The sequence below is a fragment of the Pan paniscus genome, chromosome 12, assembly GCF_029289425.2.
Source record: "Pan paniscus chromosome 12, NHGRI_mPanPan1-v2.0_pri, whole genome shotgun sequence".
Lineage (NCBI taxonomy): Eukaryota > Metazoa > Chordata > Mammalia > Primates > Hominidae > Pan > Pan paniscus.
The window spans coordinates 88,100,382-88,128,092 of NC_073261.2; the positions used below are offsets into that span (position 1 = coordinate 88,100,382).

At 42.2% G+C, this 27,711-nt stretch overlaps 1 protein-coding gene across 9 annotated transcripts in view; it reads left to right on the top strand.

Moving 5' to 3' along the window:
* The first annotated feature begins 1,001 nt into the window (after positions 1 to 1,001).
* Positions 1,002 to 27,711, top strand: part of ATL2 (atlastin GTPase 2) — an 86,661-nt gene continuing 59,951 nt past the window's right edge. For 3 of the 9 annotated variants that reach the window (XM_034952955.4, XM_055108042.2, XM_034952956.3), the window contains exon 1: positions 2,265 to 2,490. In XM_034952955.4, coding sequence (XP_034808846.1) covers positions 2,373 to 2,490 — 118 coding nt within the window. In that variant the 5' untranslated portion in view covers positions 2,265 to 2,372. Of the gene's footprint in view, positions 1,657 to 2,264; positions 2,491 to 2,810; positions 3,556 to 27,711 lie in introns of those variants that run through there. The other 6 variants (XM_024927673.5, XM_055108044.2, XM_055108043.2 and 3 more) reach the window with 6 other exon arrangements.

A 27,711-nucleotide genomic window follows, 5' to 3' on the forward strand; every position in this document is an offset into this window, starting at 1 on the left:
CGCTGTCATCCAGGCTGGAGTGCAATGGCACGATCTCAGCTCACGGCAACCTCCGCCTCCCAGGTTCAAGTAATTCTCCCACCTCAGCCTCCTGAGTAGCTGGGATTACAGGCACCCGCCATCATGCCAAGTTAATTTTGGTATTTTTGTGGAGATGGGGTTTCACCATGTTGGCCAGGCTAGTCTTGAACTCCTGACCTCAGGTGATCCCCCCACCTCGGCCTCCCAAAGTGCTGGGATTACAGGCATGAGCCACCACACCCAGCCTTTTTTTTTTTTTTTTTAAATAAGCGTTTGACCTCTCTTGACTCAGGCATAGTAACCACAGATGGGGGAGAGAGTGGGTTTGGGAGCCAAGATAGGCAGAACACCAAAAACAGAAGAACATAGGCAAGGAAAAAAAAAAAGAAAAGAGAAAAGCAAAGCAAAACACGAAACACATAGGGTAGCAGCCTAGATTAGTAGATAGAATTGAAGTCCTTAAAATCGAAGGCACAGTGAGGGAAACCATAAGGTCTTTTATTACATGTAAGATGTTCAATATCTTCCAAAGGACTGCCTATACTAAGCATAGAGGGTGATTTGGCTTAGGTGAACACTGCAGTTTGGTAAGGATTCAGGTAGCTTTTTGTTGTCACTGACTGTATCAACCTTAATTTAGCAAACGGCCTATGCTGTGCTGTTTGTAAATGGTTTTTTTCTATGCGCCTAAGCAAATGTTTTTTAGTGAGTAAATGACAGTAAATAAATCTTTGTAGAACAATCCTCGTGAAGATTTTTTTGCCCTTCTTCTCCTCCTCCTCCTCCTTCTTCTGCTTCTGCTTCTTCTTTTTCTTCCTTTTCAATACTACGTTTTTCAGGCCAATGATAAAACAGAAAATGTCTTGACAAAGTGAGCTCTCCAAATCATATATCACAAGGACGTAAGAGGACTATCACTTAACATGTTGATAAAGAGCCTGCCATCAATATGAACGAGGGGGAAGGGTAACTGTTCTTTAGATTGTGGAGGTGGTTCAAGTCCCAGAACTAGAACCTTAGTAACTCAAAGAATATTGCCAAGAACACGTATATAGTTATTCTCCTAGATTTATGTGACAATGATGACAAACTCCATATTCTGTTGAAATATATTTGGATGGGCCGGGCGCAGTGGCTCACGCCTGTAATCCCAGCACTTTGGGAGGCTGAGGCGGGTGGATCACGAGGTCAGTAGCTCAAGACCAGCCTGGCCAAGATGGTGAAATCCCGTCTCTATAAAAATACAAAAATTAGCAGGGTGTGGTGGCGGGGGACTGTAATCCCAGCTACTCCGCAGGCTGAGGCAGAGAATTGCTTGAACCCGGGAGGCGTGAGCCACCATGCCCTGCCTAGAACGGTATTTTGAAAGCTTCAATAACACCAGTGCTTTTCTAGAGATCGTGCAGGCTGTGAATTTTAGACTTATGAGAAGATCTGGACAAAACAGCTGTTTGTACACCCGGACATCTGTTTTTACTGGAGAAGAGGAATTTCTAATGCAGCTGGCAGCATGGTAAAAATCCAAAGGGATCATGTTTCACAGACGCCTCCACGGGCTGACTTGTAATTTAAAAAGTGACCTGAACTTTCTACTGGATGTCACTGGATCCCCAGAAGAAGGTTCATCACAATTAGGTAAGAACCTGCCACGATTCATTTTCCGATTAGAGTGCTTTCTGGCATGCCTCTGCAAGGTGCTAGGAGCACAGGGCCAGGGTATACACAGTTGAGAAGATGGGGGAAGGTCTCATAAGTAGATGGGGAGCGAATGCAAACAAACCTTAGGATGGTGGCGGGCGAGGGGAAGCAACAGTAGGGACCTGGGTGAGGAAAGAAAAGATCAAGAGGAAAAGCAGGGCACTGGCAACAACTTGGGGGGGTGGATGGGGAGAGAGGAGGGGAATGGCTGTGATGAGGAGGGGGCGATGAAAAGGAGAGAAGGGGTGCGAAAGCCACCTCACGTGCAGGACGCACGAATCAATGATTAGAGATGTAAAGCGAATTGGGAGGGAGGGACTTAGTTCTCTGGAGATCCCTTCTGCGTTTGCAGAGCCTGGCCCAGCGCTAAGGGGGTGTGGTGCTGAGCTCAGGGAGGTGGGGGTGTGAGACGGCAGCGGCAGGGACACCCCCGCCCCAGTCCAACCAGAAACTTGGAGCCGGGGAGACGGATCTGCAGGCGGGCAGGGCGGGGGCGGAGCGAGCGAGCGATGGGCGGGGGCGGAGGGAGGGCGAGGAGATACAGGCGGAGGGCGGCGCTAGGACCCGCCGGCCACCCCGCCGGCTCCCGGGAGGTTGATAAAGCGGCGGCGGCGTTTGACGTCAGTGGGGAGTTAATTTTAAATCGGTACAAGATGGCGGAGGGGGACGAGGCAGCGCGAGGGCAGCAACCGCACCAGGGGCTGCGGCGCCGGCGGCGGACCAGCGACCCAACCGCCGCGGTTAACCACGTCTCGTCCACGACCTCCCTAGGTACGGGCCAGCGGGGCAGAGGCCGTGGGGCCCTGATGGGGAGAGGACGCTCGCTGCTCGGGCTCGCGGGCACCGGCCGCAGGCGGCGGGGTCGGAGTCCGCGGCTGGTTCAGGTCTCCTCCCGCCGCCGCGCCTGCCCGCCGGGCCTAGCCTCAGCCGCGCCCCGCGCTCCCGCAGCGCGCGGCCTGAAAGGGCGGCTCGTGGGCCGCGGCTCCAGTAGCTGCTGGGAGAACCAGTGGCGCGCGCGTCTGCGCCCGGCCCGGCCCCCTGCCCGGCCCCCTGCCCGCCAGCCCGCCAGCCCGCCAGCCCGCCGCGTGGCTGCCGCCGTGTCCGCCCCGACCTTAGGGGGCGGCCTTGAGCCGTGGCCGCCTGCCCGGGGCGCGGGGAGGTCGGCTGCGGCTCCGCTCCGTCCGGCGAGCTCCGGACGCGGCGGGGCGACCCGTTAGCTGTCGGGCGCTCGCTGTCCCTTGCGCGGACAGGGAGGAAGGGGTGGCCAGGGCACGATGGGCCCCGCGGAGGAGGAGGTCGCGCGGAGAGCAGACACCTTGCTGCCGGGTCCGAAAGCTCCTTAGACACCCTTCCTGGAGGGAACCGCAGTCCGCAGGCCAGGGCTCTGTCCCCGGGCTCGCGTTTCGGGGCTCCTCGGCTCTCGAACCCAGTCGCGCGGGTTGTGCGTGCCTAGGGTGCAAGTCCAGATTTTCGTGTCAAACTGGGGTTATGAGCCGTTTACGAGTCACTTGGACGATAGTAAGGCTTGATCACTCTGAAAGTGTCTGTGGTGTGAAGTCACCTGATCCTTGGCTCCCTGGTTTTGCTGAATGTGAGCTCCTACTTACTGTACGTGTACCAGGAGCGCCCCTGCCCCCTCGAAGACGCAGTTGCGTTGGCAGCGCAGTGTTGTGTATCCCTCTCACTCATAACACCCCTATTTATAGGAGTTTAGCATTTGATCTCTCACTGTGGTGCGAATTGATCGCATGAAATCCTGATTGAAAATTTTGATGGTACTTAAGAAAGGCATAAAGTTTTTTCAAAGGCTTATAAATAGTAAAAGCCTACGATTTGGTAAGTACGGCCAAGATAAGAGTTTATTATTAAATACAGATACGAGCTCGTGTCTTAAGATTTCTTTTTTTACGGTGTGTAAAGGTTTTGCTGGATAAAATGTAAAGCATTTTGGTATGATGTTAACCACAAGGACTCACTTTAATGGGAAAGTTTATTTGAAATATACTTCATCATTCCTGGTAGTCCTTGGCGCATGTCAGAGGTGATGACAGACTGGAGTTTTGCTAAGGGAAAAAGAAAAGGAAATAAAGCTTATTTTATTATTGTCTGCCAACCAAAACGCTTGACTGTTTGTACAGTGGTAGCACTCTGTAGAATAAAAAACTACCAAAGAAGCAGCTTCGCCTTAGATCTGTGCTGGTTGGATTTCTTAAGTAATTAGTTGTTTTGGAATGCGGATGGATTAATTTCGCTCTTTTGGTCGGACCCTAGGGGAAGAAGTGTGTGTTCTTTTCTTTCTTTCTTTCTCTTTCTTTCTTTCCTTTTTTTGAGGTAAGAGTTTTAGATGCAGTTTCAAAATATTCCATGTATTTACCTTATTAGAAGAAACATAAATTTATACTTCATTTATGGTTGTGAACGTTGTTGTGCTGCGGTATCTTGAGAAGAGATGATACTCTTCAGATTGTTGTTGAAATAGGGCCCACCATTTATTATTTAATAAATGCTTTTGTCTGCTACTCATAGGTTTTTGTCCTTTGTTTTTTAGGACGGATCAGCAAGACCTTCACTTGATAGCCATTCCTAGCAAATGATTGCCTAAAACAGTCCCTGTACCTGCTAATTTGCTCCGAGTCACTCATTAATGAGTTAAAAACTAAATGAGCTTGGTAGGATTTGTGTTTAAAGTGAGAAGAAGCAGACTGAATGAAAAGGACTCATCTATTTTTGACTGTGTAGAAACTCTTTGTCTCCCTCTGCTTCCTGCAGAAATAGCTTCAAAAACCAAGTTGGGGTCAAGTGTCACTTTAGTAGTTTAGTGTTAGGGAGAGGCTTTGTGTTTATTCTTTTAGGAATGTAGGATCTTTAGAAAGCAAATAAGTACTCATTTTATTGGCTTTTTAAGTTGATAGGATTCTGTAGATATGATTAAATCTATTTAGTAAAGTGTTTTGAAATTCTTCGAAATTATTTAGGGAGAAGGAGCTGCCTTACAGTAAAGATATTATAGGGAAAAGAAACCCTGAGTGAAAATAAGATTATGGCCTTAAGTCGCGTGCACATAGGTGTATTTCAGGATTCGTTTTTCTGTGACTGTATTGTAACTTTAAAGTTTTGGAATATTCACAAGTATAAGTAACTTTCTTGAAATTGTTAGACCTTTTCCAAAATTAGGCTTTTTCCACAGTTGGTATTAGGCAGCTAGCTGCTAAGAGTACGGGGAGACTGATTAACTAGTTTGATAACGCTGGATGGAGTTCAACATATGTTTTTAAAATTTTGGGACTTCATAGCAAGATGTATTAAAAAATTGTTTATGGTCATTTGGAAGACCTGTTTGACACACACAATTGTCAGCAAAGCTGTTTGTCAGGCCCTTAAAAAGTTAAGAGCCAGAAATGTAAGGCATAGGAGTAGAAGTTAAACTTTTTGGTAATGGTGGTTTAGAGCTTTACAGTGTAAAGATTTTCTCCAGATAGGTGCAGGGAAGCAGCTTTCTTCTTTTCTTTCTTCTTTTTAAAGTGTAACGGTATTCTGATTTTGTAGACATTTTGGGTTTTCAAAGTCCAGGTGTATTATTTACTTTCTAGAAAATTTGAGAGTTACTTACTTTAAGGAATGTAGATGTGAATATAGAATAACCGAACTTGATTCCACAGTGAATTCATTACTTTAGTAGGTTTCTTCCTATCCGTTAGTCCTCCACACAGCACATGATACACAATACTCGAGGGCTTTCTCTATGGCTTTGAAAATGGATAGCAGGCTGAGTGCGGTGGCTCACGCCTGTAATCCCAGCACTTTCGGAGGCCGAGGCAGGTGGATCACCTGAGGTCAGGAGTTCGAGACCAGCCTGACCAACATGGAGAAACCCCCTCTCTACTAAAAATGCAAAATTAGCCGGGTGTGGTGGCGCATGGCTGTAATCCCAGCTACTTAGGAGGCTAAGGCAGGAGAATCGCTTGAACCTGGGAGGTGGAGGTTGCAGTGAGCCGAGATCATGCCATTGCACTCCAGCCTGGGCAACAAGAGCGAAACTCTGTCTCCCCCATAAAAAGGATAGCAGGAAGAAAATACCAACCTGAAAATATGATGGCAATAGGATAATACTTGGTAGATATCATAGAAAGAAGTAGAACAATTAGTAAAGGAAGTAGAACAATTCTGTTTGTTATGGTCATGGAGAAGCATGAAATATTCAGAAGTGCAAAGCCAAAATAACTTTTACAAATGATTTTCCAAGTTATGGAATGTGTCTCTGTGTGCTTGGGTATATACACATATTGCTAAACTTGGATACAGTTTTTTAAAAATGTGTGTATTTAAGTAGCCACCTTCACTACCTACTCTGAGACAAATGGCTGTGTGGTGTATGGTCGGATGATAGCTACTAGAAACAACTTTTAAGTCATAAAAGACTAACATCCTCTGTTTTCCCAAGGAGATAATATGTACTTTTGATTGACCTTGGATTTGGTCTTCGGACCAGTACAAGTAGAATGTAGGGGATTCCCTTGCTAAGCTACTAGCTTAATAAAAAGTATTCATACAACTCCTGTTCATACAACTTTATGATTGGTCCCCAAACAACCACTTAGAGGCTAGCTGGATATCCTGCTGGCCAGTAACTCTAATAACTTGTTGGAGAAGTATGTAACTGGTGAAGAATACTTATCTAGGTTCTCTAGTACATTTTATCTTTTATTGCAAAGATGCTCTGATTGTGGCGGCAATGCTTCTTTAATCATAGGGAGGATAATGTAGTGGGAAAAGAATGAGGAATCAAATGAGTGATTTCACTTAAACTCTCTGAGCCTGGAGCCCTCATATACGGTAGTGATAATCCGTAACAAGGCTGTCGTGGGAAACAGATGATAGGGTGCAAGTGTTTTGTAGTACTTTACAGTTTGTAAAACTGTCTTAAGGCACAGTAACATATATGTAAGAATGTACCAGTGTGGCTACTTGTGTTATTATGCTATTACATATAATGTGTATATTTGCAATAAAAAGTTATAATGTTTTCCTGTGGACAGAGATTTAGTTTGGGCAAGGGTGGTAGGCAAGTTTTAAATTTTAGCTGTAAAATGCTGATAATATGTTCATGATAGGGTTATTGTAAGTATCAAATGTGTTAAAAGTGCTTAACCCAGTGCCAAATATTCTGTCAGAGGTGGTTATTACCATAATGGGTGGTTATTTAAGATGAGACTTTGAACTAAAAATTAATTTTCAAAATAGGCAACTTGGAAGGTGTTTGTTCAGTTATTAACATAAGATGTGATTATTCATGCTTCTTAGCTATCTTCATTTTAATAAATGTGCATTTTAGACAATCCTGTGGCAAAGTAGTTCTTCTGGAATTGTTTATTTCAATTACAGGATTTCATATGAGTTAATTTCATAGTTTAAGGTTATGGCAGTTTCCAAGTACAGTTGTCCCTTGGTATCCATGGGAAATTAGTTCCAGAACCTCCCTCTGATGACAGAATTCAAAGATGTTCCAGTCCCTGGAACATGGTGTAGTATTTGCATATAACCTATGTACATCCTCCCGTACACTTTAATCTCTACACTATAATACCTAATACAATGTAAATCATTGTTATACTATATGCTTGGGGAATAATGACAAGAAAAAATTGTACATGTACAGTACAGATGCAGTTAAAGAATTTTTCTGTTCCTGGTTGGTTGAATTCATGGATGTAGAACCCATAGATATGGAGGGCTGACTTGACTGTATAGTGCATTGGCTTTTCAAACAGTAAATCTGCAAAATCTAACTTGGGTCTGTTATGCACAGGATTGCCAAAAAAAAAAAAAAAAAAAAAAAAACAACATGAAACCATACTAACAGTGAATCTCATAAAAACCTTATTTTTCCCTTCATTTAATGCTTTAGAATAGAGTCATGGACAGTGATTAGAACTACATCCATCTTTAACATTTTAACTTGAGTTCTGTAAACTTCCTATGATTTTGAAATGGATTTAGAATGGAGGCTTGGATTTTAATACTAGGTCTATGATGTTTTATTTTTATGTATTTATTTATTTTGAGACAGAGTCTCCCTCTGTCACCCAGGCTGGAGTACAGTGGCGTGATCTTGGCTCACTGCAATCTCCACCTCGTGGGTTCAAGCGATTCTTGTGCCTCAGCCCCTGAGTATCTGGGACTACAGGCACGTGCCACCACGTCCAGCTAATTTTTGTATTTTTAGTAGAGACAGGGTTTCACCATGTTGGCCAGGCTGGTCTCGAACTCCTGACCTCAGGTGATCCACCCACCTTGGCCTCCCAAAGTGCTGAGATTACAGACATGAGCCACCGCACCCTGCCTGGGTCTGTAATGTTTTTCTGTAACATTTTTTTTTCTTCCCAGTGGTTAATATCTACCCTAGCAAACTTACAGTAATTTTTTTTTTAAATTTTGTTTTGTTTCTATGTTTTTTGAAACGAGGTCTTGCACTGTTGCCCAGGCTGGAGTGCAGTGGCGCGATCACCGCGGTTTTGACCTCCCTGGCTCAAGTAATCTTCCTGAATCAACCTCTTCAGTAACTAAGACTACAGGAGTGTGCTACCACACCTGGCTAGTTTTTAAAATTTTTTGTGGAGATGTGGTCTCCCTGTGTTGTCCAGGTTAGTCTCAAACTTTCTGGACTCAAGTGATCCTTCCATCTCTGCCTCCCAAGTGTTGGGATTACAGGCATCATTCACCACACCCAGCCATTTCTTTCTTTCTTTTTTTTTTTTAAATTAAAGAGATAAAAGCTATAAATGCCATTTAGAAATCTGAAAGCCTTCTATAAAGAAACTCGTCAAAGGAGGAAAGTTGGCACGGTAAATGGGGAGCTTTTTAAAAATTTCAGTGAATGAATTTGTGGGATGCCAAAAGTTGGTTTAATTTCACCTTTATCAGAATGGGGGAGTTGATTTTTGCCATTTCCTAATCTTTTTTATCTTTTTGTATTTTTTTCCTTATTTTTTTTCCCCCCGAGATAGGGGCTAGCCTTGTTGCACAGGCTGGAGTGCAGTGGCTCAATCATAGCTCGCTGCAACCTTGAACTTCTGGGATGCACCCCCCACCCCCGCCATTTCAGCTTACTATGTAGCTAGGTCTACCGGCTTGCACTACCCTGCTGGGCCAGGGGATGATTTTTTTGTTTTGTTTTGAGATCGAGTCTTGTTCTGTCGCTCAGGCTGGAGTGCAGTGGCACAGTCTTGGCTCACTGCAACCTCCACCTCTGGGTTCAAGAGATTCTCCTGCCTCAGCCTCCCAAGTAGCTGGGACTACAGGCGCCTGCTACCACGCCTAATTTTTGTATTTTTTAGTAGAGACGGGTCTTACCACGTTGGTCAGGCTGGTCTCAAACTTCTGACCACGAGTGATCCGCCCGCCTTGGGCTCCCAAAGTGCTGGGATTACAGGCATGAACCACTGTGCTGGCTGGGTTGATTTTTTTTTTTTTTTTTTTTTTTTTTTTTTGAGACAGAGTCTCACTCTGTCTCCCAGGCTGGAGCGCAATGGCGCGATCTTGGCTCACTGTAACCTCCGCCTCCCAGGTTCAAGTGATTCTCTTGCCTTAGCCTCCCGAGCAGCTGAGATTACAGGTGCCTGCCACCGTGCCCGGCTAATTTTTGTATTTTTAGTAGAGACAGACCAGGCTGGTTTCAAACTCCTGACCTCAGGTGATCCACCCACCTTGGCCCCCAAAGTGCTGGGATTACAGGTGTGAGCGACCGCCCGGTCTTGATTTTCTTTTTTTTTTTTTTTTTTTGAGACGGAGTCTCGCTGTCTCCGGGGTTGGAGTGCAGTGGCGGGATCTCGGCTCACTGCAGGCTCCGCCCCCCGGGGTTCACGCCGTTCTTCTGCCTGAGCCTCCCGAGTACCTGGAACTGCAGGCGCCCGCCCCCTCGCCCGGCTAATTTTTTGTATTTTTTTAGTAGAGACGGGGTTTCACCGTGTTAGCCAGGATGGTCTCAATCTCCTGACCTCGTGATCCACCTGCCTCGGCTTCCCAAGGTGCTGGGATTACTGGCGTGAGCCACCGCGCCCGGCCTTGATTTTTTTTAATGACAAATCCGAGAGAAGTTTTGACGGGAAAACACCCCTGTTCTTAGAATTTTTTCAAGATGGCTATTAATAGCATCTTCATAAATTGCTGTTTTCTTTTTATCAGCACTTTAATTTTTATTTTTTATTTATGTACTTATTTTTGAGATAGGGTCTCAAATATGGAGACCTTCTGGGCTCAAGCGAACCTCCTGCCTTAGTCTCCTGAGTAGCTGGGACTTACAGGTGTGTGCCACCATGCCTGGCTAATTAAAAAAAAAAAAATTGGCCGAGCATGGTGGCTCACGACTGTAATCCCAGCACTTTGGGAGGCTAAGGCGGGTGGATGACAAAGTCAGGAGTTCGAGACCAGCCTGACCAACATAGTGAAACCCCGTCTCTACTAAAAAAATTTATTTTTTCTTTGAGACAGAGTCTTACTCTGTCTCCCAGGCTGGAGTGCAGTAGAGCAATCTCAGCTCACTCTTCCTTCTGAGTTCAAGCGATTCTCGTGCCTCTGCCTCCCAAGTAGCTGGGATTACAGGCATGTGCCACCACGCCCAGCTAATTTTGTATTTTTAGTAGAGATGGGGTTTCACTATGTTGGTCAGGCTGGTCTCGAACTCCTGACCTCAGGTGATCCACCCACCTTGGCCTCCCAAAGTGCTGGGATTACAGGTGTGAGGCACTGCACCTGGCCTGACATGTACATTTTCAAGAAAAAGCTAGATCCATTCAGAAAGGTTTTACCCATTTATTCATCAGGGTTAGGTTTGTGCTTGTTTGCAAGTACCTTTGTTCACAGTGGGTGTTCATTAAAAATAAATGCCAACATATAGGTAAAAATGGGCATATTACAGTTTAATTTGCAATTTTTTGATTGTAGTTGATGTTGGAATAGTGATATGGAAATTGAAAATGTGCATTAGTTTATTTACTTTTTTAGAGATGAGGTATCACTATGTTGCCCAGGCTAGTCTCGAACTCCTGGGGTTAAGCGATCCTCCAACCTCCACCTCTCAGTGCTGGGATTACAGGCGTAAGTTACTGTGCCCAGCTCTGACTTCTTTTTATTAATTGCTTTTTAATGTTTTTTGAGCATTTCCCAGTATTTCTTTTATTATTTTGTAAAAGCCTGTTTGCATGCAGGAAATTATTTTTCATATTTGCTTTTTAATTTTGTATTTTTTTGGTGAGAATTGTGTGTGTTGGTTTCTTTCATGTTTTTCTTAAATAAATTGGCAATTTTTTTGAACTTATTAGTGGTAGTCTTAGTCTTTAGGCATGCTATTGGAGTACTTTAAAAAAGTTGTTATGGCTGGGTGCAGTGGCTCATGCCTGTAATCCCAGCACTTTGGGAGGCCAAGGCGGGCGGATCACCTGAGGTCGGGAGTTCGAGACCAGCCTGACCAACATGGAGAAACCCCGCCTCTACTAAAAATACAAAATTAGCCGGGCGTGGTGGCACATGCCTGTAATCCCAGCTACTAGGGAGGCTGAGGCAGGAGAATCGCTTGAACCTGGGAGGTGGAGGTTGAGGTGAGCTGAGATTGCACCATTGCGCTCCAGCCTGGGCAACAAGAGTGAAACTCCGTCTCAAAAAAAAAAAAATTACGTCCTTATTTTAGAGTCCAGGCGCGGTGGCTCACGCCTGTAATGCCAGCACTTGGGGAGGCTGAGGTGGGTGGATCATGAGGTCAGGAGATAGAGGCCATCCTGGCTAACACAGTGAAACCCCATCTCTACTAAAAATACAAAAAATTAGCCGGGCGTGGTGGCAGGCGCCTGTAGTCCCAGCTACTCGGGAGCCTGAGGCAAGAGAATGGTGTGAACCCGGGAGGTGGAGCTTGCAGTGAGCCGAGATCGCGCCTCTGCACTCCAGATTGGGAGAGAGAGCGAGACTCCGTCTCAAAAAAAAAAAAAAAAAAAAAAAAAAAAAAAAAAAAAAAAAAAAATTGTTTTAGGCCGGGCGTGGTGGCTTACGTTTGTAATCCCAGCACTTTAGGAGGCCAAGGTGGGCGGATCACCTGATGTCAGAAGTTCGAGACCAGCCCGGACAACATGGTGAAACCCCATCTCTACTAAAAATACAAAAATTAGCTGGGCATGGTGGCAAGCGCCTGTAATCCCAGCTACTCCAGAGGCTGAGGCTGGAGAATCACTTGAACCCTGGAGGCGGAGGTGGCAGTGAGCCGAGATCGCGCCATTGCACTCCAGCCTGGGTGAAAAGAGTGAAACTCCGTCTCAAAAAAAAAAAAAGTTGTTTTAAATTGTTTTTTTTTTTTTTTTTTTTTTTTTTGAGATGGATTCTTGCTCTGTTGCCCAGGCTGGAGTGCAGTGGCTCACTGCAAGCTCCGCCTTCCGGGTTCATGGTATTCTCCTGCCTCAGCCTCTGTAGTAACTGGGACTACAGGCGCCCGCCACCATGCCCGGCTAATTTTTTTTGTATTTTTAATAGAGACGGGGTTTCACCGTGTTAGCCAGGATGTTCTCGATCTCCTGACCTCGTTATCTGCCCGCCTTGGCCTCCCAAAGTGCTGAGATTATAGGCATGAGCCACCGCGCCCGGCCTTAAATTGTTAATCATATATTGATTGTTTATTGTCGGAGAGTGGGCATCTGTTTCAGTGCCTAGTAGCGTGGTAGAAGAAAAGCAAGCTTAGAAGCTAGGTTCAGATCTCTACAAATAAGTTTTAGTTTCCTAAAACCTAAAAAAAAACCTACCTGAAAAGTTCTAGGATTAAAAGATAATGTCTTGGCTGTGTACGGTGGCTCGTGCCTTTAATCCCAGCACTTTGGGAGGCTGAGGCTGCAGGATGGAGCTGAGCCTGGGCGACATAGTAAGACTCTGTTGCTTAAAAAAATAATAATAGTAATAAAGATAATGTCTTAAAGCGTTTGGCATGTACTGAGTGCACAAAGTTATCATCTCTTCTCTTGAGGGTAGGACATGAAGGGGCTGGGGTTAGTTTTCTTTTGGGACTAGAGGCCGGAATGGGACAGGCAAATAGGGGACCATACTTAGACAAATAATTAGCTTTTTTCCCTTGATAGTTTTAGTTGACATACTGTGTACCTACCTTATAAAAGGGCTTTTGAGCTGCTTATAGTGAATACCTACAAAAAATAATGTAGACAGATGCTTGTTCTAAGCTTTCACGTAGATCATAGAGACTTTATGCATATTTGTGAGTTAAGTTTATCGTTAAGCTTATATGTTCTGAAGTAGAAATTGCCGTGTGCTAGAGTTGTTGAGGAATACTTCATGGAAGAGGGAGGCTTTGTCGTGCTTTGAAGAATGGGTAGATCTTAGAGAGCAAAGTGTAAGCTATGCCACTGGTTTGAAGATAAAAAGATAGGCAGTATTTTGGTAACTTTTTATGACATAATTTAAGCATTTGACCCTGATTTCTGAGAATTTTCAATCTAAAAGAGATGCTTAAAAAATACTTAAAAGCAATTAGATAGAGGCAACTGAAAGACCAAATGGTATTAGAGTATGTTTAATAAAAAAAGGAATGGGGCTATTTTTCTGTAGCCAAATAGAGCAAATAATTGGTTTAAATAACTGGATAATTCCTGGAAAAATTATCTGAGGAGCTCAAAATGCAACTTAAAAACTGTGCTAACGTCTCCTTCCTTCCTCCTGTTTTTGAGCGTGTGTGTTTATTTACTACAAGGAATCCTGACATGTACCCTCAAATTGCCAAACTAGTGAGAGGGGACAAAAGGAGAGTATAGTGCGAAGCTCTGACTTTATCTTTGTTTTTTTTTTGTTTTTTTTTCAAATTAGTCACATTTTATCTAGTTGGAGGGATGTTTATTTGTCTCCTTTTGGCACCATTCCCTTCTTTTCACAGCTGCTCTTGTAGTAGGAATTTTGTCTGTATTGAGCCAAGTCTGGAATTTGAGTGAATACTTATCTCTTTTTTTGAGACAGAGTTTAGCTCTTGTCGCCCAGGCTGGAGTGCAATGGCGCGATCTTGGCTCACTGAAACCTCTGCTTCCCAGATTCAAACCATTCTCCTGCCTCAGCCTCCCGAGTAACTGGGATTTTAGGTACACACCACCACACCTGGCAAATTTTTTTCTTTTTGAGATGGAGTCTCATTCTGTCACCCAGGAATGATCTCTGCTCACTGCAACCTCTGCTTCCAGGGTTCAAGTGATTCTCCTGCCTCAGCCTCCCAAGTAGCTTGGACTACAGGTACCCGCCCTCACGCCCGGCTAATTTTTTTGTATTTTTAGTAGAGATGGGGTTTCACTATGTTGGGCAGGCTGGTCTCGAACTCCTGACCTCGTGATCCACCCACCTTGGCCTCCGAAAGTGCTAAGATTACAGGTGTGAGTCACTGCACCTGGCCAATTTTTTGTATTTTTAGTAGAGACAGGGTTTCACCATGTTGGCAAGGCTGGTCTTGAACTCCTGACCTCAGGTGTTCTGCCTGCTTCGGCCTCCCAAAGTGCTGGGATTACAGGTGTGAGCCACTGTGCCCGGCCTTCTCTTTTTTTAAACTGCTGCTGTAACAGTCATCTGAGGTAGAGAGATGTGGCAGAATGGAACTTAGTGTCTAAATTTCCAGAGTATTGGCTTAAAGCTTTTTGAAATTTGTCATAATAGCCCTATTCGATCTAAATGTCTATTCTAAATTTAAATATTCTAAATTTATGTGTGTGTGTGTATGTATGTATGTATATATGATTTCCTTGCTAACTGGCTATCCCAAATTTCAGAGTTCTTTTATGGGCTTGATACTTTACAACTCTTAAACAAAGTAATTTTTTTTTTTTTTTTTTTGAGACGGAGTCTCGCTCTGTACCCCAGGCTGGAGTGCAGTGGCGTGATCTCAGCTCACTGCAAGCTCCGCCTCCCGGGTTCACGCCATTCTCCTGCCTCAGCCTCCCTAGTAGCTGGGACTACAGGCGTGTGCCACCACGCCTGGCTAATTTTTTGTATTTTTAGTAGAGATGGAGTTTCACCGTGTTAGCCAGGATGGTCTCGATCTCCTGACCTCGTGATCCACCCGCCTCGGCCTCCCAAAGTGCTGGGATTACAGGCGTGAGCCACTGTGCCTGGCCAACAAAGTTATTTTTTGAGCCTAAAAGAGAATTCTTAAACTATATGCCTGAGTCAAGGAAACCTTCTGTGTTTTCGATTAATTCTTGATCCGTGTGCTACAAAATCTTGGAGCTCTTAGAGTCGTTGTACTAAAAATACTTCCGGAAATAGGAATGTAGTACATTGTCGTTTTATAAGGCATGTAAGAAAAGTGAGTGTTTCATATAACAAATATGGAATAATTTGGCCTAAGGCCACAGAGAATGATGTTTAAGAACTAGCGCTTCCATTTTTACTGTCACCTCTTGACTTTGGGCTTCTCACTTTATATTCGGGCTCTTGAAATTGCCTTATATCTGATTTGCTCATTACACTTCTTACTCATCACTCTGAGTTTATCTCTGCAACACAGCTTTGATTCTCTCTCTCCTCTGCTCTGAAATTGTCAGTGGTATTCCTCAGGGTTGATGTCCAACATTCTCAGACTATACTTTTATTTTTATTTTATTTTATTTTTTGAGATGGAGTCTCACTCTGTTGCCCAGGCTGGAGTGCAGTGGTACAATCTCGGCTCACTGCAACCTCTGCCTCCCGGGTTCAAGTGATTCTCCTGCCTCAGCCTCCTGAGTAGCTGGTATTACAGGCATCCGCCACCACGCCCGGGTAATTTTTGTATTTTTAGTAGAGACGGGGTTTCACCATGTTGGTCAGGCTGGTCTCCAACTCCTGACCTCATGATCTGCTTGCCTTGGCCTCCCAAAGTGCTGGGATTACAGGCGTGAGCCGCTGTGCCCGGCCTAGACTACATTTTTTAAGTTAGCCTTAATCTGATCCTCAGGGCTTAAGAGATGCAGCCGTTTTCAGAATGTCTTTATTGATAACCCTAGTTTAGATAATCCAAAAAGGGCTACTTTTGTACTCAAATAGCATTTCCTTTATATTACAGTATCCTTTTATACTTTTTGTGTTAGAACCGTTAAGAGTAAAGACTGTTATTATTGAATTATACTTCTGTCTAGGATAGTGCCTTGCTCTCTAGTTACCAGTGTGAAGTAGGTAGGGTGGGAGGTCTTCCTCGTAATTCATGACACATTGGATAGTAGGTGTCCTGAGAATTGTTGGAGTTGGTGAATAGGAAACAGTGAGTTGCACATTTACTTATATTTAAATATATGTGCTTATCTTGCCAAAGATGGGCAAATATACTTTTATTGCATCTTATATTTTAAAGGTATGCAATTTAATACTTGCCCTTCTAGAAAGTTTATGAAGAAAAAATTGTTCCCCAAATATTGGGAGACAGTGTAAATGATTTGCTGACTGTATAAATACATATTAACTAGGGAATTTTTGGAAAAATAGCTGTATGCCAAGATTTGTTATAGAGATGATAAATAACCCCCCCCCCCCATCTTTTTAATAAACAGCTTGTATTTTTGGTAGCTTTTTTCAGGTTTCTAGAAGTACTGAGCATATAAGAATTCAGATCTGAGTTTATTCAGCAAACATGCTCATTTGATAATAAAGATGCTAACAGTTTGGCTTAGTTGGAAGATGATGCATTTTGACAGTTACAAAGACCTGGTTGTGCATCCTCAGTTGATTACTTACAAAATGTGTATCCTTGCAGATTGCTTAGTCTGAGCTTCAGTGTCCTCCTTTATGGAAACAAGGAAACTCATAGCTACTCCACAAAGTGATTTTGAGGTTTAAAGAGATAATCGGCACATAGTAGGCACTCTGTGTTTTTCACTCTTCTGTAGTAAAAGCTACAACACCTAAAATTATTTCATACAGTGAATTATTTTGAGGGATGAGAAAGTTACTAATAATGTTTTCCTCTTTTCCTCCAGATGTCCATGTCTTTCAGTTCTTTGCTCAAATGTCATCTTGTAGGAGAAGTTATCTCTGACTATTGTCTTCAATGACAACTCCTGCCTCCATTTCCCTTGGGTGGCTTTACTTTTCTCTGTAGCACTTAACACTAGCTGACGTCACACATGTTTTCTATTGCTCTGTCTTTAGGATGTAAACTCCTAAGGGCAGGATTTTTGTTGTTGTTCTTAATTTTGTTTTACTACTGAATCTGTAGTTCTCAGAACTGTGTTGTAGATGTTCAGTGACTATTGAAAGAATAAAGATTTATGCACCTCCAGTTCTAGACCTTTCACCCCTTGTGTCAGAATTACCATGGTGCTGGTTAGTGGGGTGCTTGTTAAAAATGTAGATTTCTGGACTCCATGGATCAGCTGAATCAGACTCTGGAGGTGGGGTCTAAGAATCTGTATTCTGAGCCAGTTACCCAGATGGTTCTTAAACTCTAGTGGGTGTGAGACTCACTGTTTTACGGTGTGGCTGTGGCTAATTAAATATTGACAGTATTAACTCAGTCATAGGCCCATGACAAATAATTGAATTACAAATGTGTTGACCATTCTTTAGTAAGCAGTTTTTTGCCCTGTGATATGTCTGGTAAGGAAGGGTTATGTGTATTTGTAATTGTGATTATTTTGGTTACTCTAGTTTTTTCCCAAACATCTAGTTTAATCTGGAACTTTAGGGAGCTAGAAATCTCAAATACCAGATGTTAGCGAATCCACCTTTCCCAAGCAAAAACAAGCCCTTTAAACCTATTCTTATTCTGCACTTGTAGTTTTTTACTCATAAGAATCCATTAGCTAATACTAGGGATTTATTTTAAATGATAAGCATCATTATGTGGACTGATTTGAGTCTCCTTTCTATGGCTGTATCACTGGGGAACAGTAATTGATCTGTTTAAGAATTATCCTATAACATCGAAAAGCAGTTTGGTATAGTGGAAACAGTATGGGTTTAAAAGATAGAAATCTTGATGCATGCATTACCTGTTAACTGTAGAATCTTAAATAATTTTTAAGAAAACATCTTTGAAGATCCACATTTCCTCTCTCTGAAATGGGACTAATAGCTAAGTTACTGGGTTGTTGAGAGGATTATTTCATTGAGTCATTTCAGTAAAGGTAAGTTTTCTTGCCTGTCTGTGGAAGTAAATTTTGAGGCAAATTAAAATGTTTCATTAAAAACAATTGTAATGTATTTCAAACTTACAAAAATGACAAAGATAAAATAGATACCCAAGTAGCCATTGCATTAATCTAATACATAATATTTGCCATACTGATTTTGAATCCTTTTTAAAAGAGAAAATGTTACTGTGCAGTTGAATGGTTCACCCAATAACCTTTCTCTTTTCCCCTTTCTTCGTAGATATACACCTGTCCTGAAAGTGGTGTATGCTTTCTGGTTTTTAAATAGCTGATAACATTTGTATATTTCATAAATAATATACAGTATTGTGTTGTGTTTAAAACATGGTGAGTGGTTCAGACTGTATTTTGTAGCTTGATTTAATTTAAATTTTTTTTTTTTTTGAGACTGAGTCTCGCTCTGTCACCCCGGCTGGCGTGCAGTGGCGCGATCTCGGCTCGCTGCAGGCTCCACCTCCCGGGTTCATGCCATTCTTCTGCCTCATCCTCCCTAGTAGCTGGGACTACAGGCGTGTGCCACCACGCCTGGCTAATTTTTTGTATTTTTTCGTAGAGATGGGGTTTCACCACGTTAGCCAGGATGGTCTCGATCTCCTGACCTCGTGATCCACCCGCCTCGGCCTCCCAAAGTGCTGGGATTACAGGCGTGAGCCACCACGCCTGGCTGCTTGATTTAATTTTTTTCATTCCACGTTGGTGTGGAAGCTTATCCATATGTAAATATTTAGATCTTATGCATTAATTTCAATTCTCTGACTTATTTTTTATTTATCCATGGGTATTTAGGTTGTTGCAATTTTTTTTTTTGTAGTTACCAACAATACTTTGGTGAACAAGGAACCATGTTTCGTTCTTCTTGTATATGTATGCAGGAATTTCTCTAGGATATAAACAACTTACCTAAAAAATATTAAAGTAAGAAAGTTTCAATATTGTGTACTCTCATTCTTTAAAAATCTGGTCCACATAACAAAAGTATGTTCTCCCTCATTTCCCCCCAAAAAAGTACCTAAGAGCCCGTCTAAGACCCTTTTTTTTGGTCTTGACTTGAGGTGAGATTTTCTTCAAGACATCTCTGTAGAAGAAAATGAAGAGACTTGCAGAACCTGAATAAAATGTCTGAATTTCTGTCTTGTTGATTATAGAGTTCCCCGAGGCTGGGTGTGGTGGCCCACTCCTGGAATCCCAGCACTTTGGGGAGGCTGAGGCAGGAGGATCCCTTTAGTCCAGGAGTTTGAGACCAGCCTGGGCAACATAGTGAGACCTGGTCTCTACAAAAACTAAATTAGTTGACTGTGGTAGTGCATGCCTGTGGTCCCAGCTACTCAGAAAGCTGAGATGGGAGGATCTCTTGAGCCTTGGGGGTCAGGGCCACAGTGAGCTGTGATTGTGCCACTGTACTCCAGCCTGGGCATCAGAGCAAGACCCCAACTCAAAACAAACAAGCAAAACACCCAAAATCTTAAAAAAAACAAAAAAAAACAAAAAAGAATCCCCTGAGCCATCGTTTATTCTAGAATCTCCTGACTAGCTAACAAAGTTGACTTCCTAAATTTTAACCTCATTTAAAATACCAAATTTAAATTTACTTTAGTATTCTTTTTTTTTTTTTTGAAATGGAGCCTTGCTCTGCCCAGGCTAGAGTACAGTGGACGACGATCTCATCTCACTGCAACCTCTGCCTCCCGGGTTCAAGTCATTCTCGTGTCTCAGCCTCCCAAGTAGCTGGGATTACAGGCATCTGCCACCACGCCCAGCTATTTTTTTGGTATTTTTAGTAGAGACGGGGTTTCACCATATTGGCCAGGCTGGCTTTGAACTCCTGACCCCAAGTGATCCACCTGCCTTGGCCTCCCAAAGGGCTAGGATTACAGGCGTGAGCCACCACGCCCGGCCAACTTTAGTATTTTTTTTAAGTACACTTATATATTCAGGTGTATGCTTTAAGAACTGGGTAATATTTGATGACAAACTTTGGGGAAAAATACTTTTGAGTTTATACATTTATAGAGCATTTTACATTTTTCTTCGTCTATTTTAATAAATGCATAAAAGCATTTTTTGCCTTAGTGTTCTTTAAGTGGGAACAGCAAAAATTCTGTGACATCAGTGGTAGTTACTATGGAAACGGGGTACATTTCAAGTGGAAAATAGTATGTGAATCCTATAGGAAAAACAACTCTTTGTTTCCTGATTTAATAGTAATGAAGGAAGGAGATGAATGGTATTATATACTCTTTAAAGCATTTTTTTTTTTTTTTTTTGAGATGGAGTCTGGTTCTGTCACTCAGGCTGGAGTGCAATGGCGGGATCTTGTCTCACTGCAGCCTCCGTCTCCCGGGCTCTGGGGTTCAAGCGATTCTTCTGCCTCAGCCTCCCAAATAGCTGGGATTACAGGCGTGTGGCACCACGCCTGGCTAATTTTTGTATTTTTAGTGGAGACAGGGTTTCACCATGTTGGCCAGGCTGGTCTGGAACTCCTGACCTCAGGTGATCCACCCACCTCGGCCTCCCAAAGTGCTAGGATTACAGGCGTGAGCCACTGCACCTGCCCTCTTTAAAGCATTTTTAAAAGTCTATTTTAGGATGGTCTTTTGTTGTTGGCTAGAAAGGGACAAGTCTAAGGGAGAAGATATTTGATAACTGAAATTGTTAATAAGTCCTTTCCTGGAGTCTTTAAAATTTTTATTTTTGTAATTTGCATTGTAGTTCTAATTTTATATGAGAGAAATATGACTTTATAAGTTCTTAACGTTTTATAGGACCAGATTATAAGTTAAAATATTTTCTTGTAGTATCTGTTTGATTAATAGCTGTTTTTTTCCTTCAAAAAAAATTTATCGAAGTCCAAGTTTGTGTCTTTGTCAGTACTTGTAATACTCGTATCCCAGGCTGCAATAGTCGTGTGGGGGAGACCCAGCACTGTTACAAAAGCTCACCCAGGTGATTGGATGAGCTAGACTAATAGTTTAATAGAGCTAAACTAGCTGATAGTTTTCAATCCTAGCCGTATATCATGTTAACATTTTAAAATAATTTCTTTTTTTTTTTTTTTTTTTTTTGAGACGGAGTCTCGCTCTGTCGCCCAGGCTGGGGTGCAGTGGCGCGGTCTCGGCTCACTGCAAGCTCCGCCTCTCAGGTCCACGCCATTCTCCGGCCTCAGCCTCCTGAGTATCTGGGACTACAGGCGCCCGCCACCGTGTCCGGCTTACTTTTTTTGTATTTTTAATAGAGACGGGGTTTCACTGTGGTCTCGATCTCCTGACCTCGTGATCCGCCCGCCTTGGCCTCCCAAAGTGCTGGGATTACAGGTGTGAGCCACCACGCCTGGCCATTTTAAAATAATTTCTATAGCTTTTTCCTTTTTTAAGTAGAGATTGTTTTATGTACCTCGACTTTTTTGAACTTCGGTATATCAAACCCTTGATAGCAACCCTGGAGTGGTTAGTTGTATCACAGTATTAGCAGTCTCCCAGGAAAAATAGAGCATTACAGTTTAGCTTGAAAACTTTTTTTCTTCCTTGAAAATTTTATTTTAATATTGTTAGAAACTACATGAAATAGAATTAAATGAATGACACTTACATCCTAAACACTTTTGAAATAGAGTGACCCTTGTTAGTCCATATACCCTGAGGACCAGCAATTTTGGCATCATCTTGGATTTGTAATAATGCAGTTTCAAGCTCAACCCCAGTTTTATTGAATCAGAATATGCATTTTAACAAGATACTCAGGTGATGTGTATTCATGTTAAGCTTGACTAGCACTGCTGTGGAGGAAATAACACTAAATAAGACCTGGCCTTGACTTCCCCCCAAACAGTGGTTTAATTGTATGTTTTTCTTATTTTTAAAATGAGCAAATTGGGCTGCATAATCTATAAAGCCTGTGGGAGTGATGTAATAGTTTTAATTTTAAGTATTGAGGCTAATTTTTAAGCATATGTACTAGAACTTGAATGTTGTCATGTATCTTGATATATATTCTAGGGTGTATATGTATGTTCTATTAATGCCTAAAACCTTGTAGTTCTTGGAAAATGCTTTTCCTCCCCAGTATAAAAAAGTATCTCTAGAGGTTTTTTTTTTTTTTTTTTTTTTGAGACGGAGTCTTGCTCTGTCACGCAGGCTGGAGTGCAGTGGTGCGATCTTGGCTCACTGCAAGCTCCGCCTCCCGGGTTCAAGCGATTCTTCTGCCTCAGCCTCCTGAATAGCTGGAACTACAGGTGTGCCACCACGCCCAGCTAATTTTTGTATTTTTAGTAGAGATGAGGTTTCACCATGTCTACTTCTTTTTTTTTTTTCCTTAATCCCAAATGTGATAGGAAACATTTCTGACTGAGGGTTCTGTAGGAAGTAAATCATAAGTATATTAAACAAACATATATATAGTAACTATAAACTTTTTATTTTATTTATTTATTTTTGAGACGGAGTCTTACTCTGTTGCCAGGCTGGAGTGCAGTGGCGTGATCTTGGCTCTCTGCAACCTCTGCCTCCTGGGTTCAAGTGATTCTCCTGCCTCAGCCTCTCAAGTAGCTGGGATTACAGGCATCCACCACCACGCCCAGCTAATTTTTGTATTTTTAGTAGAGACAGGGTTTCACCATGTTGGCCAGGATGGTCTCGATCTCCTGACCTCATGATCCACCTGCCTCGGCCTCCCGAAGTGCTGGGATTACAGATGTGAGCCACGGCACCCAGCCGGCTAAACCTTTTAAATTAGATTTCCAGCATTAAATTATGTACTGTATACAAGGTACTCCAGTTTACAGCGAACACAAAGTTTTTTGAATTAAAAAACCTGTCGTAAAATACTGTTTAAGCATCTGATTTAGTGTAGAATTAAAGGGACTTTAGGGTGGTAATTTAAACATTTCTTTAAAACTATCTAGATTGTGAATAGACATTCATACAAGAGGAAACGTATAGAAATGGTTGTTAGTGAAAGAAATGAGTATTAAAGCAGTTTAAATGGTGTGACTGAAGAACTTAATTTTCAGTTTTATTTAATTTTATTTACGTTAAAAACAGTTTTGTTAGTATGGATACAAATATGAGTGGAAAATGATTAATATTTGATTCGGTTATTATACTGGAAAACTTTGTTGGAACAACTTTTATACATGTCTACTTTTTCAGTTGTAAGTTTTATGAAATTAAATGATTATGTGTTTCTGATAAGCATTTTGTGTCTAAGTTGAAATGTGCTGTAGGTGTAAAATACACAGCAGATTTAGAAGACTGTATGTAAAGTAGTAATGGGCCAGGCGTGGTGGCTCATGCCTGTAATCCCAGCACTTTGGGAGGCTGAGTGAGGTGGGTGGATCACTTGAGCCCAGGAGTTCGAGACCAGCCTGGGCAACATGGTGAAACCCTATCTCTGCAAAAAATTTAAAAAAAAATTAGCTGGCTCACGCTTGTAGTCCCAACTACTTGGGAGGCTGAGGGAGGAGAATTGCTTGAGCTGAGATCGCACCATTGCACTCCAGCCTGGTCGATGAGAGTGAAACCCTGTCTCAAAAAAAAGAAAAAAGAAAGAAAAGTAAAAAATACTGAGTAGGTTGAAATGATAATATTTTGGGTTAGTAAATAAAAATATTATTTAAATGATTTTTTTTAAAATGTGACTTAGAAAACTTAAAATTATATATATGGCTAATTTTTCTTGTGGGTAGGGCTGTCTATTCTATATTCTTAATAGTAATTTTTTGTTTTCTTATTATATTGATTACTTAGAGTTGTTAAACTCTCCAAATGTGGCCAGGCATGGTGGCTCACGCCTGTAATCCCAGCACTTTGGGAGGGCGAGGTGGTGGGTGGATCATTGAGGTCAGGAGTTCAAGACCAGCCTGGCCAAAATGGTGAAACCTGTCTCTACTAAAAATACAAAAATTAGGCGTGGTGGTGCGTGCCTGTAATCCCAACTACTCAAGAGGCTGAGGCAGGAGAATTGCTTGTACCTGCAAGACGGGGGTTGCAGTGAGCCGAGATGGCACCACTGCACTCCAGCCTGGGTGACAGAGCGAGACTCAAAAAAAAAAAAAAGAAAACATCCAAACAAATGTGACTATGCATTTCTTTTTAGTTCTCTGAATTTTTGCTTCATGTATTTTGAGTTTCTTACTTGGCATTGTTATGTCTTTCTGATGAGTACACATTTTATATCTGGTATGCTTTTAGTCTTGAAGCCAGCTTTGATGTTTATGTAGCTACTTTAGCTTTCTTATGATTAATGTCTGTATAGTATACCTTTTCCCCTTTTACTTTGAAACTTTACTTGAACCAAGCTCTGTCTTTTTATTAAAAGGACACCTCTAATATACAGTACGGCCAGGCGCAGTGGCTCACGCCTGTAATCCCAGCACTTTGGGAGGCCGATGAGGGTGGATCATCTGAGGTCAGAAGTTCAAGACCAGCCTGACCAATGTGATGAAACCCCATCTCTACTAAAAATACAGAAGTTAGCTGGGCATGGTGGAGGGCGACTGTAATCTCAGCTACTCGGGAGGCTGAGACAGGAGAATTGCTTGAACCCAGGAGGCGGAGGTTGCAGTGAGCTGAGATTGTGCCATTGCACTCCAGCCTGGGCAACAAGAGCAAAACTCCATCTCAACAACAACAAAAAAATACAGTATATAGTTTTGCTTTTATTACCCAGTCTGACAGTCTCTGCCTTATTATTGGAATGTTTAGTGTATTTATATTTGATGTAATTATTGAATTTAGTTGGGTTTAAGGTTGCCATCTTGCGTGTTTTTCATTCATTTCTTTTGTCTTTTGTTCTTATTTTTTACTTTGGGTTCATTGAATATTTTTTAGTATTTTATTTTGGTTTCTTATTGGCTTTTTTTTGTTTTTGTTTTTGAGAAAGAATTTCGCTCTTCTTACCCAGGTTGGAGTGCAATGGCGCAATCTTGGCTCACTGCAACCTCCGCCTCCTGGGTTCAAGGGATTCTCCTGCCTCAGCTTCCCGAGTAACTGGGATTACAGGGATGTGCCACCACACCTGGCTAATTTTTGTATTTTTAGTAGAGACATGGTTTCTCCATGTTGGTCAGGTTGGTCTCGAACTCCCAACCTCAGGTGATTCTCCTGCCTTGGCCTTCCAAAGTGCTGGGATTACAGACGTGAGTCACCACACCTGGCCCCTTATTGGCTTTTTAAGCTATACCTTTTTTCTTTTTGTTTGTTTTAAAGCCATTACTCTAGGGCTAATGATACTCATCTTTAATATATCTGCCTATTTAGAATCAATGTTTTACCACTTTCCACTTTAAAATCATAACCTTAGGGTGTAATTTCATTTACTTTGCCTCATAACATGTCTTTTAAAATTTTGTACTTCTACATACTTTATAAACCCCACATTGATCAATTATCTTTTAGGGAGATTAGTTGGAGGAAAGAACCAGTCTTTTATATTTGTATCTGTTTACTATTTTGGATTCAGATCAATAGGAAGGAATAAAGAGACTTTCCATTTGATAATGTTTCGTTTCAGCCCGAAGAACATTATATAGCTCTCATGTAATGCACATCTGCTAATGACAGATACTCTTTGCTTTTTTTTTTTTTTTTTGAGACAGAGTCTTGCTCTGTCGCCAGGTTGGAGTGCAGTGGCACGATGTCCGCTCACTGCAACCTCCCGGGTTCAAGTGATTCCCCTGCCTCAGCCTCCCAAGTAGCTGGGATTACAGGTGCGTGCCACCATGCCGGCTAATTTTTTGTATTTTCATAGAGACGAGGTTTCACCATGTTGGCCAGGATGGTCTTGATCTCCTGACCTCGTGATCTGCCCACCTTGGCCTCCCAAAGTGCTGGGATTACAGGCGTGAGCCACCGCACCCGGCCATACTCTTGCTTTTGCTGTCTTTATTTTGCTTTCATTTTTGAATGATCGTTTCACTGAATATAAAAGTGTAGGTTGACACTTTTTTTTAAAACACTCTAAAGCTATCAATCCCTTGTCTTCTGGCCTCCAGTGCTTCAGTGATGATGTGATAAGCAGCAGTTATTTGAATTATTCTGCTCTGTATAATTGTATAATTATTACGTAACTATACAATAATTACTTGAATATTCTGCTCTGTGTCCTGTTATTTTTGGTTTTTGGTTTTTAGCAGTCTGGCTGATGTGGTTTTCTTTGTATTACCGTACTGGAGGTTTGCTGAGCTTTTTGGACCTGTAAATCTCTGTCATCATTTTGGTAACATTATGACTATTGCTTCTTCAAATATTTTTTCAGCTCCAGCCTCACTTTGTTCTCCTTCTGGGATTCTAAATGCAGGTTGGGTAGTGTTCCATAGGTTCGTGAGACTCTCTTAGTTTTTCTTTATTCTTTTTTCTCTCTGTCCTTCAGATTAGAAAATCTCTTTTGATCTCTTTGCAAGTTTACAAACTTTCTTCTGTTACCTACAGTCTGCTGTTGTCCATCCAGTGAGTATTTCATTTTAATTATTGTACTTGTCAGTTGTAGAATTTTCATTTGTTTTTTAATAGTTTCTGTAGTTTTTTGGCTGAGACTCCTCATCTATTTATTTATTAAGACTTTATTTTCCTGTAAGTCCTTGAACATATTTATAGTATCTGGTTAAAAGCATTTGTCTGCTAAATTCAACATCTGGGTCATGGCAGAATTGGTACTGTTAACTGCTTTTCTTTCTTGACTATGGGCTACATTTCCTTCTTTCTTTGTATGTCTAGTAATTTCTGATTTATATACTGTATATTAAATGTTATGCATTGTAGAGATTTTGGATTCTCTTAGCTTGTTTTTGGTTTGGCAAGCAGGTTAATTACTGATGGATCCTGACCTTGGCTTTGCTTCATACTTCGTTAGTGTGGGTCTTTGGAAAGCTTAGAGGAAATCTCCCTAACTTAGTGGGACTAAATTTCCAAACTGTGTACCTTGCAGATCTTTTCAAGTCTTGGTTTTATTTAGGCTTTGATTGGATGGATTGTCAGTAGGCCTTACTCTAGAACTTGACCCTTAATTCTAAGATATGTCCATTCTAGTGTCTCAGCTTGATGCCTAAGGTATAGATGTTTCTTTCCACTCTGGCTGGGCCAGAACTCCAAAGTGTCTCAGTAATGTTTGACTTCTGTTTCTCTCTCAACCCTGTAGTAGCTTCCTTCTGTTAAGCATTGCATAGTGTTGTGTTCCCCTGCACCTGTGATACTTGTTGTCCTTGTCCAAGGAGTTCTGGGCTCCACCTCTGCATAGATCCTTTTTCTCTGGTATCCTGCCTCACAGATTCCTACTGCTCTAGCAATCTTGAATTCAGATCTTTGTGCTCTAGTTCTTCACGCTATAGTTAGGAAATTGTTCCCAGGCAGAGAGCTGGGAGTGATCATGGCACTCACCTTGAAAGTGTCCTTGTGCTACTTGTTGTCCATTGCTTGAAAAACAATGCTTCATGTATTTTGTCTAATTTTATAGCCACGGTCGAGGGCCAGTCTGATACCAGTTACTCTAATGACTGGAAGTCTCAAATATCCTCCCTCCCCCAAATACCTGTGTTTTAAAAAATGCAAAATAGAATTGGGGGTGATTTTTACTACTTTGTAGTCTGCCCTTTTCCCACTTGATTTTATGGTTTTTTTTGTTTGTTTGTTTGTTTTTGTTTTTGTTTGTTTTTGAAACAGAGTTTTGCTCTGTCGCCCAGGCTGGAGTGCAATGGCGTGATCTTGGCTCACTGCAGCCTCCACCCCTGGGTTCAAGCAATTCTCCTGCCTCAGCCTCCCGAGTAGCTGGGATTACAGGGGCCTGCCACCACACCCAGCTAATTTTTGTATTTTTAGTAGAGACAGAGTTTCATCATGTTGGTCAGGCTGGTCTCAAACTC